The sequence below is a fragment of the Salmo trutta genome, chromosome 17, assembly GCF_901001165.1.
Source record: "Salmo trutta chromosome 17, fSalTru1.1, whole genome shotgun sequence".
In the NCBI taxonomy this organism is placed as follows: Eukaryota; Metazoa; Chordata; class Actinopteri; order Salmoniformes; family Salmonidae; genus Salmo; species Salmo trutta.
Genome location: NC_042973.1, coordinates 30,692,538 through 30,708,961, shown reverse-complemented (window position 1 = coordinate 30,708,961; position 16,424 = coordinate 30,692,538). Strand labels below are relative to the sequence as shown.

Sequence of the window (16,424 nt, the reverse complement as noted above, 5' to 3'; positions counted from 1 at the left end):
GTCTATTTTCATGCTAATTAGCATTTTCGAGTAAATAGAGTTGAATATGTTGATAAAAGTAATCTTGTCTAAGATATATTTACATTGTTATGAAAACAAATGGTGGGGAAACGATTGGAACCATTTCCCTACTGTGGAGCTCTATTGCCGCGTCAAAACAACTGGCAACTCAGAAATCTCCGACCTCAGTGTGTTCATAACAACTGGGAACTCGGAAAAAACGAGCTTCAACTGGTAAAAAAAATATTTGAACGCTTCCCATTCGGAATTCCAATTCGGGAACTCGGGCCTCTTTCTAGAGCGCCTACTTTCTGACCTGAATATCACTGACGTAATCATTTGTTCCTGTAATTTCCGAGTTCCCAGTTTTTTTGAATGCGACATAAAGTACTGACATTATGCAGACGTCAACTAGAAGAAAATACCGCTACTCTCGCGTTGTCTCGTATTCGCAGTGACGTAAATCGAATATTGTCGGTGCACAGCTGGCAGGCTTGGCAGCCTTCTCCACACCGTTTACATAGAAACAACAACATGACAAGTGAGTATGTTGCTATATTTTATTTACTAGCGACTAAGCTAAAGTTGTGTTCGTTGGTAGCTTAGCTAGCTACGTATCTCGCTTTGCTGTTTTAAAGAAATGAAATCAGAGACAATTAATGCTAGGTAGCTAACGTTAGCGATCTATGTTTGAGCTGGATAAGTGAAAAATAAAAAACTAACGTTACTATAGCTAACTAGAAAGTATAGTGTAACATGGTTTTCTGTTACCATACACTAATTTGTTTTAGTGCCATAAAAGGTATAATTTTGTTCATTATTAACTGGTAAGAAGGATCTTATTTGTAGTTAACGTAACGTTAGCGAGCTAACGTTAACTGTCTAGGCCCGTGAAGTGCCACGCACAATAACAAACCCTGCTAAGCAGTTGCCTAGCCTTATGCTCCCTCTCCGGAACGTACATTTATGGATTAAACAGTTATTTTCTTTAACTGTTTATCTAGCCAGTTACGTTACCAAACGATCAATACAGGGCTGTAGATATCCACTAGCTAATGATGCTTGGTTTTAATTTAGTCTTTAAAATGTAAAACATAAGCAATGACTCTGCAACTGTACTCCCCTCACCTGGGTCTTTCAAATCGATTTCTTTGCAGGGGGGAATCAGCGTGACCTTGCTCGTGCTAGAAATGCCAAAAAACAAGGGAATGACAAGGGAAAGAAGGCTGATGATGGCATGTCTGCAGCTGCGAGGAAGCTGAGGTAAGTCACTAGTATTGGCTTTTAGGAAGTTCTCCTGGTATACAGGTGAGAATCTTTCACTGAAACCAGGACACATTTTTAACATGCATTTCGTTTTTATTGAACTGTTTTTATTTGGTTTAACCATTATTTGTCTGTCTTCCTTAGGGATGCAGAGATAATGCAACAGAAGCAGAAAAAAGCCAATGACCCTAAGCCGGCCGATGAGAAAGCCAAATAGCAGGATACAGAGCCAGAGCCCAATACTATTCTCAGATACCCAGATGTTACCCATTATTGAAAGATGACCAGGTCTTGTTTTTGTCCCATAATCTGGGGTTTAGAACCAGTTTGTAATTTTGTGGTGGTATAGTTTGGGAAATGAATAAGGACTAATGCGTAAGCCTATTTCAATACACAGGTCGAATGTTAATCAGTATTTACAATGTAAAGAGCAGGAATTTCAAACTCCACTACTTGGAATTACAAAAAAAGCTTGTATTTTTGTATTTCCTCATCTAGATTGTTACTCAACTAGTGGTTGTTTATGGTTTCTATACCATGTTTATTGCTTTTATATTGAGGATGAACATATGCAGTGCTGTAAGATTAATCAAATAAACTAATGAAAGATACAATCTGGGGAACTTTAATCTAACAAATTATACCACACACCTCTGTACAGAAAGTTTATTCAATTAAAACAAATAAAATCAGCTGACATAAATACTGAAAGCACCTCATTGTAAAATGTACTAATTTCTGCATGTTTCTAACCACAGCATTAGCCTTGTAGTTTCAACTGAGCCTTTCTGAATACAGCAAATTCCTGATGTGTACAACAGATACATGCTAACTATTTAGATGCCGTACACATCCCATTCAAATACATTCATTTAACACCTCTGGAGATCTACATGCTCCAGATCAGTTATGTGCCACGTTAAGGACAATTACCTTTCAGGAGTTGGCAATTACTTGGATTAAATTTAAAATATGAATTAGACATATCTACAGTAATCTCCGGAGATTTGTTACACAAACAGCTCTGCATCACATAAGTTCTCAATGACAAAAGCTGTGGTGCTAAAATTGTCTCCATCCTCCCAAGTCTCCAGTCAGTAGATGCATTCCATAGGGTGACGTTATGGGCCTCCATGGTTATACTCTGCAGCAGTTGGTCAGAGCTTTCTTTGAACTGCTTAAACTCAACTTCACCTGTGACTCTGATTGTCGTCTCAGTTTCACATTTTTCTTAACTTCTCTGTGTTAGGAAAAAATGGTAAGAGCTCAGTTATAGTTTAGGTATTCGTGGTAGGGATTGGATGGGAAGATTCTTACCTTGCCAGGTGAAGTACTGCCTCCACTATATTAGTTCCCTCTTTAGCACTAGTTTCACAGAACAGGGCATTGTATGTCTGAAACACATGTAATATTGTGATTTAATATTTATTTGATGGACCCATGAACAGCTGTTATTTTGACTGGTAAAGGAGATTGTACCCTTGCCAGCCTTTCCCCATCAACAGTGCTGACACAGCTTCCCTCTGGTCGATCTTCCCGCAGGTCCACTTTATTCCCAATCACACACATTGGGAGTTGCGCATCTGTGGATTCCTGGGATAACAAGGGCAGTTAATGAAAAACAAAGTTCCTGATTTATGCGTAATCATAATTGTTCCTTTTATATTGAATATAAGTGGTCTCAAACTGAAATATAGACAACCATTATTTTGGCATCTCATTCCAAGTTTTTATTTTAGTATCTCAAGGACCATAAAACCCCTCTACTGTGACTGCTACCTGAATCTGGTCCATCCACTCTCTGACATTAAGGAAGCTGCTTTCAGAAGTGACATCATACAGCAGTAAGACTCCATGGGCTTTACGGAAATAAGACCTGGCAATACTGCGGAACCTACAGTAACAGGGAAATTCCATTTTGTTTTCGATATTACATGATCATTTGGAATCTTCCAGCACTTCAGATTAACAGACACATTATGGAACAACTTTGATAAGGCTTTTAGTTTGTCAATGTACAGAAACATACCTCTCTTGTCCAGCAGTATCCCATATCTGAAGGTTTGTTTTTTCTCCATCCACCAACATCTTCTTGATTTGGAAATCAACTCCTAAGAACAACATTATGTAATGGAAACAGCAATGCACTTTCTGCATTTATTCTACCACTACCAAAAACTTACTGTACATGTACTTACCCAACGTCGTCTGAATATCTCCCCTGAACTCATTGAGACTCAACCGCAATAGAAAGCTGGACTTCCCTGATCCTGCATCTCCCGCCAAAACTAACCGGTACATGGGACCAGGGCACTCAGGGCCACCAGTGTCAACAAGGTCTGCTTCTGTTTGCTGAGGACCAAGTAGCATTACTTAGGTTATGGAAAATAAAATGGATACCATATTTTTATTTTATTTCACCAGGTAGGCCAGTTGAGAACAAGTTCTCATTTACAACTGTGACCTGGCCAAGATAGAGCAAAGCACTGCGACACAAACACAGAGTTACACGTGGGATAAACAAACATACAGTCAATAACACAATAGAAAAATCTATATACAGTGTGTGCAAATGTAGTAAGATTAGGGAGGTAAGGCAATAAATAGGCCATAGTGGCAAAATAATTACAATTTAGCATTAACACTGGAGTGATATGTGCAGAAGATGAATGTGCAAATAGAGATACTGGGGTGCAAAGGAGCAAAAAAACCAAAAAACAATATGGGGATGAGGTAGTTGGGTGGGCTATTTACAGATGGGCTATGTACAGGTGCAATGATCGGTACGCTGCTCTGACAGCTGATGCTTAAAGTTAGTGAGGGAGATATGACTCCAGCTTCAGTGATTTTTGTAATTCGTTCCAGTCACCGGCAGCAGACAACTGGAAGGTGGCCAAAGGAGAAGTTGGCTTTGGGGATGACCAGTGAAATATACCTGCTGGAGTGCGTGCTACAGATGGGTGCTGCTATGGTGACCAGTGAGCTGAGATAAGGTGGGGCTTTACCTAGCAAAGACTTATAGATGACCTGGAGCCAGTGGGTTTGGCAACTAATATGAAGCGAGGGCCAGCCAACGACAGCATACAGGTCGCAGTGGTGGGTGGTATATGGGGCTTTGTTGACAAAACAGATGGCACTGTGATAGACTACATCCAATTTGCTGAGTAGTGTTGGAGGCTATTTTGTAAATTACATCGCCGAAGTCAAGGATCGGTAGGATAGTTCAGTTTTACGAGGGTATGTTTGGCAGCTTGAGTGAAGGAGGCTTTGTTCCGAAATAGGAAGCAGATTCTAGATTTAATTTTGGATTGGAGATGCTTAATGTGAGTCTACAGTCTAACCAGACACCTTGGTATTTGTAGTTGTCCACATATATAAGTCAGAACCGTCCAGAGTAGTGATGGTGGGTGGGCGGGCAGGGGCAGCAATCGGTTGAAGAGCATGCATTTAGTTTTACTTGCATTTAAGAGCAGTTGGAGGCCACGGAAGGAGTGTTGTATGGCATTGAAGCTCGTCTGGAGGTTAGTTAACACAGTGTCCAAAGAAGGGCCAGAAGTATACAGAATGGTGTTGTCTGTGTAGAGGTGGATCAGAGAATCACCAGCAGCAAGAGCGACATTGATGTATACAGAGAAAAGAGTCGGCCCGAGAATTGAACCCTGTGGCACCCCCATAGAGACTGCCAGAGGTCCGGACAACAGGCCCTCCGATTTGACACATTGAACTCTATCTGAGAAGTAGTTGGTGAACCAGGCGAGGCAGTCATTTGAGAAACCAAGGCTGTTGAGTCTGCCGATAAGAATGCAGTGATTGAGAGTTGAAAGCCTTGGCAATGAAGACGGCTGCACAGTATTGTCTTTTATCGATGGCGGTTATGATATCATTTAGGACCTTGAGCGTGGCTGAGGTGCACCCATGACCAGCTCGGAAACCAAATTGCATAGTGGAGAAGCTATGGTGGGATATCGGTGATCTGTTTATTAACTTGGCTTTCGAAGATTTTAGAAAAGGCAGGGCAGGATGGATATAGGTCTATAACAGTTTGGGTCTAATGTGTCTCCCACTTTGAAGAGGGGGATGACCGCAGCAGCTTTCCAATCTTTAGGGATCTCAGACGATACGAAAGAGGTTGAACAGGCTAGTAATAGGGATTTCAACAATTGCGGCAGATAATTTTAGAAAGAGAGGGTCCAGATTGTCTAGCCCAGCTGATTTGTAGGGGTCCAGATTTTGCAGCTCTTTCAGAACATTAGCTATCTGGATTTGGGTGAAGGAGAAGTGGGGGGAGGCTTGGGCAAGCTGCTGTGGGGGGTGCAGAGCTGTTGACCGGGATAGGGGTAGCCAGGTGGAAAGCATGGCCAGCTGTAGAAAAATGCTTATTGAAATTCTCGATTATCGTAGATTTATCGGTGGTGGCAGTGTTTCCTAGCCTTAGTGCAGTGGGCAGCTAGGAGGAGGTGCTCTTATTCTCCATGGACTTTACAGAGTCCCAGAACTTTTTGGAGTTTGTGCTACAGGATGCAAATTTCTGTTTGAAAAAGCTTGCCTTTGCTTTCCTAACTGCCTGTGTATATTGGTTCCTAACTTCTCTGAAAAGTTGCATATCGCGGGGGCTATTCGATGCTAATGCAGTATGCCACAGGATGTTTTTGTGCTGTCAAGGGCAGTCAAGTCTGGAGTGAACCAGCATATACCAATTCCACATAAGCCTCCCTACACAATGTCTTACTGTGCATCTCAGCTCAAAGCCTTACCTTCATTGGGAAAGCAGACAAGCGTCTCCGGATGGACGAAGCAATGGAACTAGCTTTGCTGGGAGCTATAGACAGTGTTGCCTGACTTGCTTCCAATTTCACATCTGATATCTGGTGCAGAAATAGGTACATTCATGTATTAGAATGTGAAACGTACTAATAAAATAGTTGGTCAAACCTTGTAGTTACCCTTACCTCAATGTCTGAGGGCACATATGAATAACTGTGGTGTACTGTTTCTGTAGAGTCATCACTGTCAGACTCGCTGCCTGAGCTTTCAGTAGTGTCCATAGGCAAGGACACACCGCTGTCCGGGTATGTATCAGCCCAGCTGGCTACATGGGAGTTGGTCGTTTTACTGGAGCCTACAGTTGTGTGCGCTCCCTCTGAACTGGACTCAACATAAGAATGAAAAAAATGTAAACATTAGTTAAGTGGTCAATTAATATTATTAATCAATAGTTCCAGATTTCTAGGATAAGAATATAGTATGTGTACTTTATAAGCGTGCTTTGTCGAACTGGCTTCATTCTTCGAGCTGGGATTTCATTGTTGGGGGATAGCTGTGGGGAGGAAGATGTGTAACACTAATGCCTTATAAATGTTGTATAAATGTAAATATAAAAGGGGTAATGTGAGTCTTCTTTATCTTGAGTGAAAACAACCAAACTTACCCTCCTTTTACTCGATGCCACATCGCTGACTAAGGCAGAGCGCAAGCCATCGTTGCTGTCATACAGCTTTTTGTTCATGGCCCTAATAGGAAGGAGTCAATGTAGAGAACATTTCAGATGCTTAACTAATCTTTTAGCCTGCCATCTTTAGAGTAGAGTCAGCGTTCATTACAATGAGCATATGGTGTGCACTGCACGGATGTGCATGCATGACTCAAAGCTATGCTTGACTACGATACAACAAAAACAATCATGAAAGGACATACTGTACTAATGAACAATCGAGTCAGACAGACTTACTGGAGAATTTCAATGTGACTGGAGTAAGACTGGTATTCAATAACCATCTTTTTCAGTTCATCACTTTCTCTGTGAAAATAGACAAATACAACATTTCTTATCAACTAGTCTGTATTTACTGAGTTGGACTTGATCCATTGGACCTGAACGTGAAGTCGGTGATCTCACCTCTCATGCTGAAGTTTCTGGTCTGCATACATGTTCTTCAGCTTGTCCAACTCTACCTGCAGAATGGATATGTTTGTCTGCGCTTTGAAGAGAGAAGTCCGTAACTGCTCCTTTTCCTGAGGATACATAATGTAATATGTACAACATTACTGGAAAGTGCATAGGAAATAACGTTCAGGGCATTCGGAAAGTTTGCAGACCCCTTCCCTTTTCCCACATTGTTGTTATGTTACAGCCTTATTTTAAAATGGATTAAATAATAAAATACACACACCCAATGACAAAACGGATGAAGTAATTTTTGCAAATACAAAAAAAAAAAAAAAAACTTATTTACATAAGTATTCAGATCCTTTGCTATGAGACTCGAAATTGAGCTCAGGTGCTGTTTCCATTGATCATCCGTAAGATGTTTCTACAACTTGATTGGTGTCCACTTTTGGTAAATTCTATTGATTGGACATGATTTGGAAAGGCACACACCTGTCTATATAAGGTCCCACAGTTGACAGTGCATGTCAGAGCAAAAACCAGGCTATTAGGTTGAATGAATTTTCCGTAGAGCTCCAAGACAGGATTCTGTCGAGGCACAGATCTGGGGAAAGGTACCAAAAAAGTTCCGCAGCATTGAAGGTCCCCAAGAACACAGTGGCCTCCATCATTCTTAAATGGAAGAAGTTTGGAACCACCGAGACTCTTCCTAGAGCTGGCCGCCAGTCAAACTGAGCAATCGGGGGAGAAGGACCTTGGTCAGGAAGGTGACCAACAACCTGATGGTCACTCTGACAGAGCTCCAGAGTTCCTCTGTGGAGATGGGAGAACCTTCCAGAAGGACAACCATCTCTGCAGCCCTCCACCAATCAGGCCTTTATAGTAGAGTGGCCAGATGGAAGCCATTCCTCAGTAAAAGCCACATGACAGCCCACTTGGAGTTTGCCAAAAGGCACCTAAAAGACTCTCAGACCATGAGAAACAAGATACTCTAGTCTGATGAAACCAATATTGAACTCTTTGGCCTGAATGCCAAGTGTCATGTCTGGAGAAAACCTGGCACAATCCATATGGTGAAGCATGGTGGTCAAAGGATCATGCTCTGGTGATGTTTTAGGGTGGCAGGGACTGGGAGAATAGTCAGGATCGAAGAAAAGATGAACGGAGCAAAGTACAGAGATATCCTTGATGAAAACCTGCTCCAGAGCACTTAGGACCTCAGACTGGGAAGAAAGTTCACCTTCCAACAGGACAACGACCCTAAGCACACAGCCAAGACAACGCAGGAGTGGCTTTGGGACAAGTCTCTGAATGTCCTTGAGTGGCCCAGCCAGAGCCCGGACTTGAACCCGATCAAACATCTCTGGAGGCCTGAAAATAGCTGTGCAGTGATGCTCCCCATCCAACCTGACAGAGCTTGAGAAGATCTGCAAAGAAAGGGAGCAACTCCCCAAATACAGGTGTGCCAAGCTTGTAGCATCATACCCAAGAAGACTCTAGGCTGTAATCGCTGCCAAAGGCGCTTCAACAAAGTACTGAGTAAGGCTGATTTTAGAATAACGCTGTAATGTAACAACATTTAGAAAAAGTCAAGGGGTCTGAATACTTTCCGAATGGGACTCAAGATACAGTTGTCTAACTGATCCAACGTACCTGAGTCAGTTCACTTATTTGGTTCTGTAGTTTGTCAACATCCTGCCTGGAACTGTTGAGTTCAGATTCCCCTTGGAACTACAACGAAAAGGTTTCCATTTATTTCAAATTAATCATAAATATGATTAAGCATCAACTGAAATCATATTCACACTTAAGACTGCCTGAATCTAGGTAAATAAAGTACTGTAAACATAAGAGCGGCAATCCTTGGGAAACATTAAATAACCTTTCAACACCAACAATAATAGGTCAATAGAGGAAATATGTCACAAAACCTGTTTCAAACAGATGACACCTACCTTTAACAACCTGTCCATAACAGTATGCAGGTCTGCCACCTCATTCTCATGCCTTCTCTGGAGTGCCGCCATAACTCCCTCCATTCTCTTATGCTCCTACAGACAAGAAACCCAAGGAGACAACTTTGCTCATTGGCTCTGAACTAAAAGAGGGGCTTTCACAAAACTGTAGAAAGGGGCCTTTGTGAGAGTTTGAGCTAGCTGCTCTCCCTTCTCTAAAAAGGTACTTCCCCCTACCACAAATATGCGGATAAACACCTGTGCCGAGGCCCCTCTTGAAATAAAAACAGTTTAATCTTAATTTACAACAAACTATTTGCCCAAGTCTATTATATTCAACTTTTTCTCACCAATTTTTTGTACATTTTCCAAGGTATGTTTTCAATGACACCAATGCCTTTTTAATGACTTAGCTTGCTTATTTGCTTGCTTTGTTTGTTTTTAGTTCTTAAATACTTGAGTGAATTACATGTTTTATTTCGAGCACAATGTGTAGAATATACTGTAGTAACTAAGTCCTCATAATACGTCACTTACCTCTTCTCTCACCCTGACCTCTACACAGGCAAGCTGCTGCTGCATGTCCTCCTCCAGCTCTGTCAGCTGACTGGTGTTCAGCTCCTCTGTTCTGGCGGCACACAGAGGTACATACCATTTACATGTCTGCCATGGTTGTCCGTCAAATGCCAAACAACTGCCCAAACACTAGTCCAGCGAAAGTGATGAGTCAGAATATAAGATGAAGGTGAGGCATGGATTGCAAGCAATAACATCTTCAAACACAGCACACAGAACTACACCTTTTGGTTCCAATCATATCTGATCCATTTGTATCCATTGCCCCTGTGTTTTCATCTAGTGGTGAACTTTGAGCGGGCGGGGCACTATTCAGTTAAATGTGTTTTATCATAATCAAGTGACAGCACTTGGTCCAGCCAGTCAAGAGACTCATGAGGGCCCCTAGGAGGCAAATACCACAGGTGCACAAGACTGAGATTTGCAGTGTGAGATTGAATGAATCAAAATACAGCACGTCTTGCCACTGATTAGCAAACATTCTTACAGGCACATTCATTTGCATAAGGGTTAAGATTAGGTCTAAATGGAAATATAAAAAAAGGGACAACTAGGTTTACAAGTGGAAAATGGAGAGAACAAGACTAGCAACTCATTTAAGAGTACCTCCTTGGGTGAGAAATGTCATCCCTATCAAGAAATGCAGCCTCTGAACTATGAAAGCAACTCCACCCCATCTACAGTGGCAAGAAAAAGTATGTGAACCCTTTGGAAATACCTGGATTTCTGCATAAATTGGTCATTCAATTTGATCTGAGCTTCATCTAGGTCACAACAATAGACAAACACAGTATGCTTAAACCAATAACAAACTTGGGAATTCATTTTTCCGTCGATGATAGCAAGCTGTCCAGGCCCTGAGGCAGCAAATGCTCCCTCCACCATACTTTACAGTTGGGATGAGGTTTTGATGTTGGTGTGCCATTTTTTCTCCACAGTGTTGTATGTTCCTTCCAAACAACTCAACTGTAGTTTCATCTGTCCACAGAATATTTTGCCAGTAGCGCTGTGGAACATCCAGGTGCACTTTTGCAAACTTCAGACGTGCAGCAATGTTTTTTTTGCACAGCAGTGGCTTCTTCCGTGGTGTCCTCCCAATAACACTATTCTTGTTTAGTGTTTTACGTACCGTAGACCCGTCAACAGAGATGTTAGCCTGTTCCAGAGATTTCTTTAAGTCTTTAGCTGACACTAGGATTCTTCTTAACCTCACTGAGCATTCTGCGCTGTGCTCTTGCAGTCATCTTTGCAGGACGGCCACTCCTAGGGAGAGTAGCAACAGTGCTGAACTTTCTCCATTTATAGACAATTGATGAACATCAATGCTTTTAGAGATATTTTTGTAACCCTTTCCAGCTTTATTAAGAAGTGTTGACTTGCATCTTAGGTCTTCTGAGATCTCTTTTGTTTGAGGCATGGTTCACATCAGGCAATGCTTCTTGTGAATAGCAAAGTGTGTGTTTTATAGGGCAAGGCAGCTCTAACCAACGACCCCAATTCCGTCTCATTGATTGGGCTCCAGGTTAGCCGACTCCTGACAGCTTTTGGAGAAGTCATTAGCCTAGGGGTTCACATACTTTTTCCAACCTACACTGGGAATGTTTAAATTATGTATTCAATATAGACAAGAACAATACAATAATTTGTGTGCTATTAGTTTAAGCACACTATGTGTGTATATTGTTGTGACTTAGATGAAGATCAGATCAATTTGACGGCCAATTTATGCAGAAATCCAGGTAATTCCAAAGGGTTCAAAATATGCAATTATGTCAGATTATAATAACCTTACTGTGGGAAGCATACTGGCGCAACCAATACTCACATTTTGTAAATGTTAACTGATTAATAGCTCAAGTCTGATCTTGATTGAAACATTGTTGCATGGATATCCCACAACAAACACTACATGTGTTTTTGGTAACACAAACAGGCAAATTACAAAGTTAACTGATATATACATGTGTTCCATTCGTGAAAAGAACATAATTCAGACAATATAGTTTGGTAGATTGTTTATCAATATATTGTTTTCCTCTTATTGAGGAATCTGAGCCAAGAGATGCTGCTTTGACACAATCCCTACCTTCTCAAACTGGTTTCCAGCTGCTCACTCTCAAGCCTGTGGTCCTTGCTTTCACTGACAAGAGCATCGACAAGTCCCTCATATTGTTGCAACAACAAAGGTTCTGAGGTGTACATGGCTTGGTGCAGTTCAGCCAACTGATCCCGCAGTCTGAAAGATGAAAGATTATGGACAAGCATCATTTCTACATTTGACATAGTTATAAAAACAGAGGGATGAACGCAGAACGAACATCTACATATTACACCCACAGTCTACTGTAAGAGCTGTAATGGCAGGTGCAACTTTCAGACAAACAATTCACATCAACCACCAGATTTACCTTCCTGAGAGGAGACCGGTTGCATCGTCCATCCTGCTCTGGAACTCTTCCCAGGGACTCCCTTGACTTTGAGGAGACGCTCCAAAAGAGGCCAAATCCAATGTTTCTGAAACCTCTTGAAACCGTGATGAAAAATTGCTGTAATTAATACATCCATCTTCACTAGCGCCGAATTTGTTGAATAAAGTTTTGATTTCGTCTTCAGGCACATTCAGCTCTCGACAAACAACTGTAAAGTCTTCGTATTCAATCACACCAGATTTATTAATGTCACACGCTGAAAACAGTCTCTGGAGGCTGGGTTTGTCCATGACTTCGTATTTCGAGTTTAAAAGTTACATCAACTCCGCCTTAGGAAATAACCCCTTGTGTAAAATAAAATCGATAGGTTAGCAACAGGTGCAATACGTGACCATTTGATCCCCACCTTTATTTGTGTAACCTTACCCCGCACCAGTGATCAGAATTTTAGCCCGTCAGTATGAAGTGATGAAGGCAGTAATACTTTCCCCACGCGAATGACAACTCTATTCACCGGTAGACTGCTGTACAATCAACAAGCCAGTGATTGGCTCAGCCGGCCTGGAACGGCGGTGACTGGGCGTGCAGACCGATGACAGCACCGGGCCAAGACATCAGACAGTGAGAATGTGCGTCACCTGTTCTTGGCTTTTTTTTTAAACTGTTGTTACAAATGTCAGTGTTTGTACACGTTGTCATGCAACACACATACTTGAATTTTTTATTTTTTATTGAGTGGATGTAGGTATCACAAATAAACTTTAAACAAAAGACACAATTTACATGTATAAAACACTCATAAAATATTTAAATGAAATGCATCTCAACAATATTTTTAAATAGTATATGATGTATTTGCACAGGGGTGGAGAATAATTGTATATTCATTGCTAGGATGTGGCAAGGATTCTACCTATGACACCAAAGTAGACTATTTTCCTTTCAGGTGTGGACTGCACTCGTTATCAAGAATACTTGCCTGCCTGCCTGCCTGCCATTGTTACACTGAAGCATACTCAGTAATTAACTCCACCCTACCATGTGATATCCCTAGCCATACTTATTTTTACTACTGTGACAGAAACACCTCTACTAAAAAACACAGAACTGCACTATTAGCTTATTTGTTTTACATGATATTGCAAGAATTAGGCTCACATAAAAAAAGACTGAACAAGTTCAACAGGAACTTTCCGCGCTGTTCTTTGCATATGTTTTTATTTGAGTCTGGTGGAATGCGTCAGCAAACGCTGTGCTCCACCTTAATGTGACTAATGTGTTGACAGAGGACACAGTCACTGTTAACATTTCACTAATCAAAGAACAGAGGGGATAAAAATGGCTCACACATACTGCTTTTAAAGAACATACCAATTACATTCCTTACTGTAATGACAGAAATCCCTTTTTACATTACAATAAATCTTCTGAAAGTTGTTGATAATATTGTGGCCACACAGTGGCAGTGTAAGAGCAGCATCAGGCAAGTCTGGAACTACTTCTTACACCAATACAGTATTTGGATCCATTTAGCAATGACTGAACCTTTATGATATAGACATATTTGGAACATTTGTTTGATTGGTGTATTGCTTCACAATCAAGTGCAGCATTGTGACAAACACAACTTGTGTCCTAGATTCTGTCTAAATTGAGGTTATTCTCTAATTTCATGTGACATTACAACTATAGAGTTTATGAACCATATAGGAAACTAATTGTATCCATTTATCTTTATTTAAAAAAATGTAAATAAAGTGCTTTTATGTACAGAACAATAAAAACAACTGAAACAGTAGTGATGTATAATATAAAAAAATACATTTCACAAGAGCTTTTTACATTGGCAGCTCAATTTACAAAGCATTTTTACATACAAACTTACAAGACATGTTGACATGAGTCAGAGAAACTTGTTACACTGTCACAAATAGAAGGCTTGGCTGAAGTGGTTCTTCAACTAACAGAGGTGCCTTACTGCAACTCAGTAGAAGCTTATAACAGCAGTCTCAAACATCTTATGTAAGTATATATTCATTTGGAGCAGTGATCAAACAAGAGATTTGTATGATGCATGTCTGAACCTATTATGCTAGATATTCAGGCTGATTTTGTTCTGCATTCGGCTAATGTATTATTGAGTTTAGATAACTTTACCCATCTGATCCAAGCTGTCATTTCTTCACTTGCAATCTTTGTCACAAAATAAAAAATAATCATGAAATGTTCAGTTGTCAAGACAATGTTTCAACTTCTTCTCCTCCCATCTTTGTTACAATTGGAGTCATTGAAACCATGATGGAGTTCACAAGTGTTGTGCAGACCTTACCAGTATGGGATTTCTGTACAGGTTGAGACTATAATTCCATATACAGTGGTTTGCAATAGTGTCAACACAGAAATATATTGTGACTGAAGTTGAAGCCATTCTAACAGAGTTATTGTACTGATACTGGCCATAATCTAAAGGAATTCACTCAAAGTGTTGTAATAGTATTGTTGGGCATGCCCAGTAGAGTTCTACAGTCTATTCTGTCATATATATCATGCAGGTGATGCTGCTGCTACCTGGTTATCCATGTGATTAAGTAATGTCACAAGGTCAGGAGAACACATTTAGTATCCCAAGATGTACAACTCGATTCTTTAACTTTGCTTAAAAGGCATGAAAAAATAAGTTGAAAACCTAATACATAATTCTCAACAAAATCCTCATCTGTATCCCAAACTAAGTCTTTCCAACATTCTGTGCAAAAACAACGCATTCTCAAGGTGTTTGCTGGTTCTGCACTTTCACCAACCACAATGTTACAACTTTCACCAGTCTTCTCCAATACAATACAAATGTACATTATATACAATCAGCCAACATGGCAGTCTTTTAGCAGTATGCTTTTTGCACAGCTACTTTGTCAAGTTTTTTTTTTAAATTGTCCCTTCTACAAAATTCAATATCTAGAATAAACTTAAATAAACAGTTTTACTTAGAAATTGTTTTGGAATACTTGTATCACCACATTCCACAACGCAATGTTGCAAGAGTTCATATTTACCACAATTTTGCACTGACATAGCAACATCTATGGAATATGAAATTGATATTCTTTCATTTTAAATTTAGAATTATTATGTATTTCCCATCATGAACAGCTGAAAACATATACCTGTTATTGGGTATTAATGCCTGAATAAAAGCCCTTGCTTTTGGATGATAAAATATTCTACAGGTTCTATCCTTTAACAATATCGGTTTCTACAGTAGTTAAAAACACACACATTCCTCCATTGACTGGTCCATAACTGCTGTGTGACCTTTTGCTCCATGTTAGTAAAACCCATTTTACAGTCATTAGTGTCATTAACCCAGAGGTGATGGTTGTAACTATGACAGCTTTCATATGCACTACGTTATGAATGGCCTAAGCTCATACTGTTCGGTACAGTACATGCTGAATCAGTCAGGCCCATTAAACACAAGACATTGATTTGACATGACAGTTGTGTTGGATAGGATGAAAACAGAAGATGCATGATTTAAAAACAAGTTATTTTTGGCACAACAATCACTTTGTTTACATAAATGAACACACAGGAGCTTGGTTGCCTCTGGGTGTCACATTAACGACACTAAGAGCTCCATAGCCCACTGGCTGATTCTCTGTTGTGTTGCCACTCTTCCTTTGGCTCTTCTAACCTCTGCTGTCTACTTGTCTCTTAATAACAGGACCAGGACAGAGCTATCTAAACAATTGTGAACAGGTTTTTAATAGTCTCAGCCCACTTTAACTTGGTGTCTGAAGTGACTGAATTTGGATTGAAGGAATCAGTTCCTGACTGGCACTCTGAACTAGTCATTAACCATTTTCTACTGGGACTTCAGCCTAGCTACATCAACTCCAGGCCTAGTGATAGTCTTTATCTCATCCCGTGCCTCTATGACACAGAAATGGCTCAAAATCATCTTGCATACTAAATTGCATGTGAGTATGCCTCTCATTCTCTGTAATTAAGAATGTGCTGACACCTATGTGCTTGCAGTCTCAAGATCAGATGTTAGTGTGACCTTTCACCCCACTTCACATGATGTGCTTTGCATAGTCTGTCTGCTCCATAATGAACAATATGTTAATACCTGGTCTAGGGTCTTCCCCAATGTCAAGGGTACATTTCAACACTGTGAATGTCAATCTTACACAACTTAGGCACCATATCCTCCAATACTTTGGGACTTACAAACCCCATCTGTGCCACTCTGGTGGAGCAGAGCAGAGGGCCTCAACAATACCTCTCCAGTGTTATGTTATTCTGTTG

The 16,424-nt window shown here is 40.5% G+C and overlaps 1 protein-coding gene across 1 annotated transcript; it reads right to left on the bottom strand.

The window, feature by feature from the left end:
* Positions 1-1,875: 1,875 nt before the first annotated feature.
* On the bottom strand, positions 1,876-12,689 carry rasef2 (RAS and EF-hand domain containing 2). Its single transcript, XM_029696463.1, has 17 exons — positions 12,093-12,689; positions 11,771-11,920; positions 9,646-9,736; positions 9,109-9,204; positions 8,807-8,884; positions 7,163-7,278; positions 6,995-7,063; positions 6,695-6,776; positions 6,519-6,583; positions 6,216-6,411; positions 6,021-6,131; positions 3,465-3,618; positions 3,296-3,377; positions 3,046-3,160; positions 2,746-2,859; positions 2,584-2,660; positions 1,876-2,506 (listed from the first exon to the last, which is right to left on the bottom strand). The coding sequence occupies exons 1-17, from the start codon at positions 12,401-12,403 to the stop codon at positions 2,404-2,406; spliced, it is 2,010 nt and encodes a 669-aa protein (XP_029552323.1). The 5' UTR covers positions 12,404-12,689; the 3' UTR covers positions 1,876-2,403.
* Positions 12,690-16,424: the final 3,735 nt, after the last annotated feature.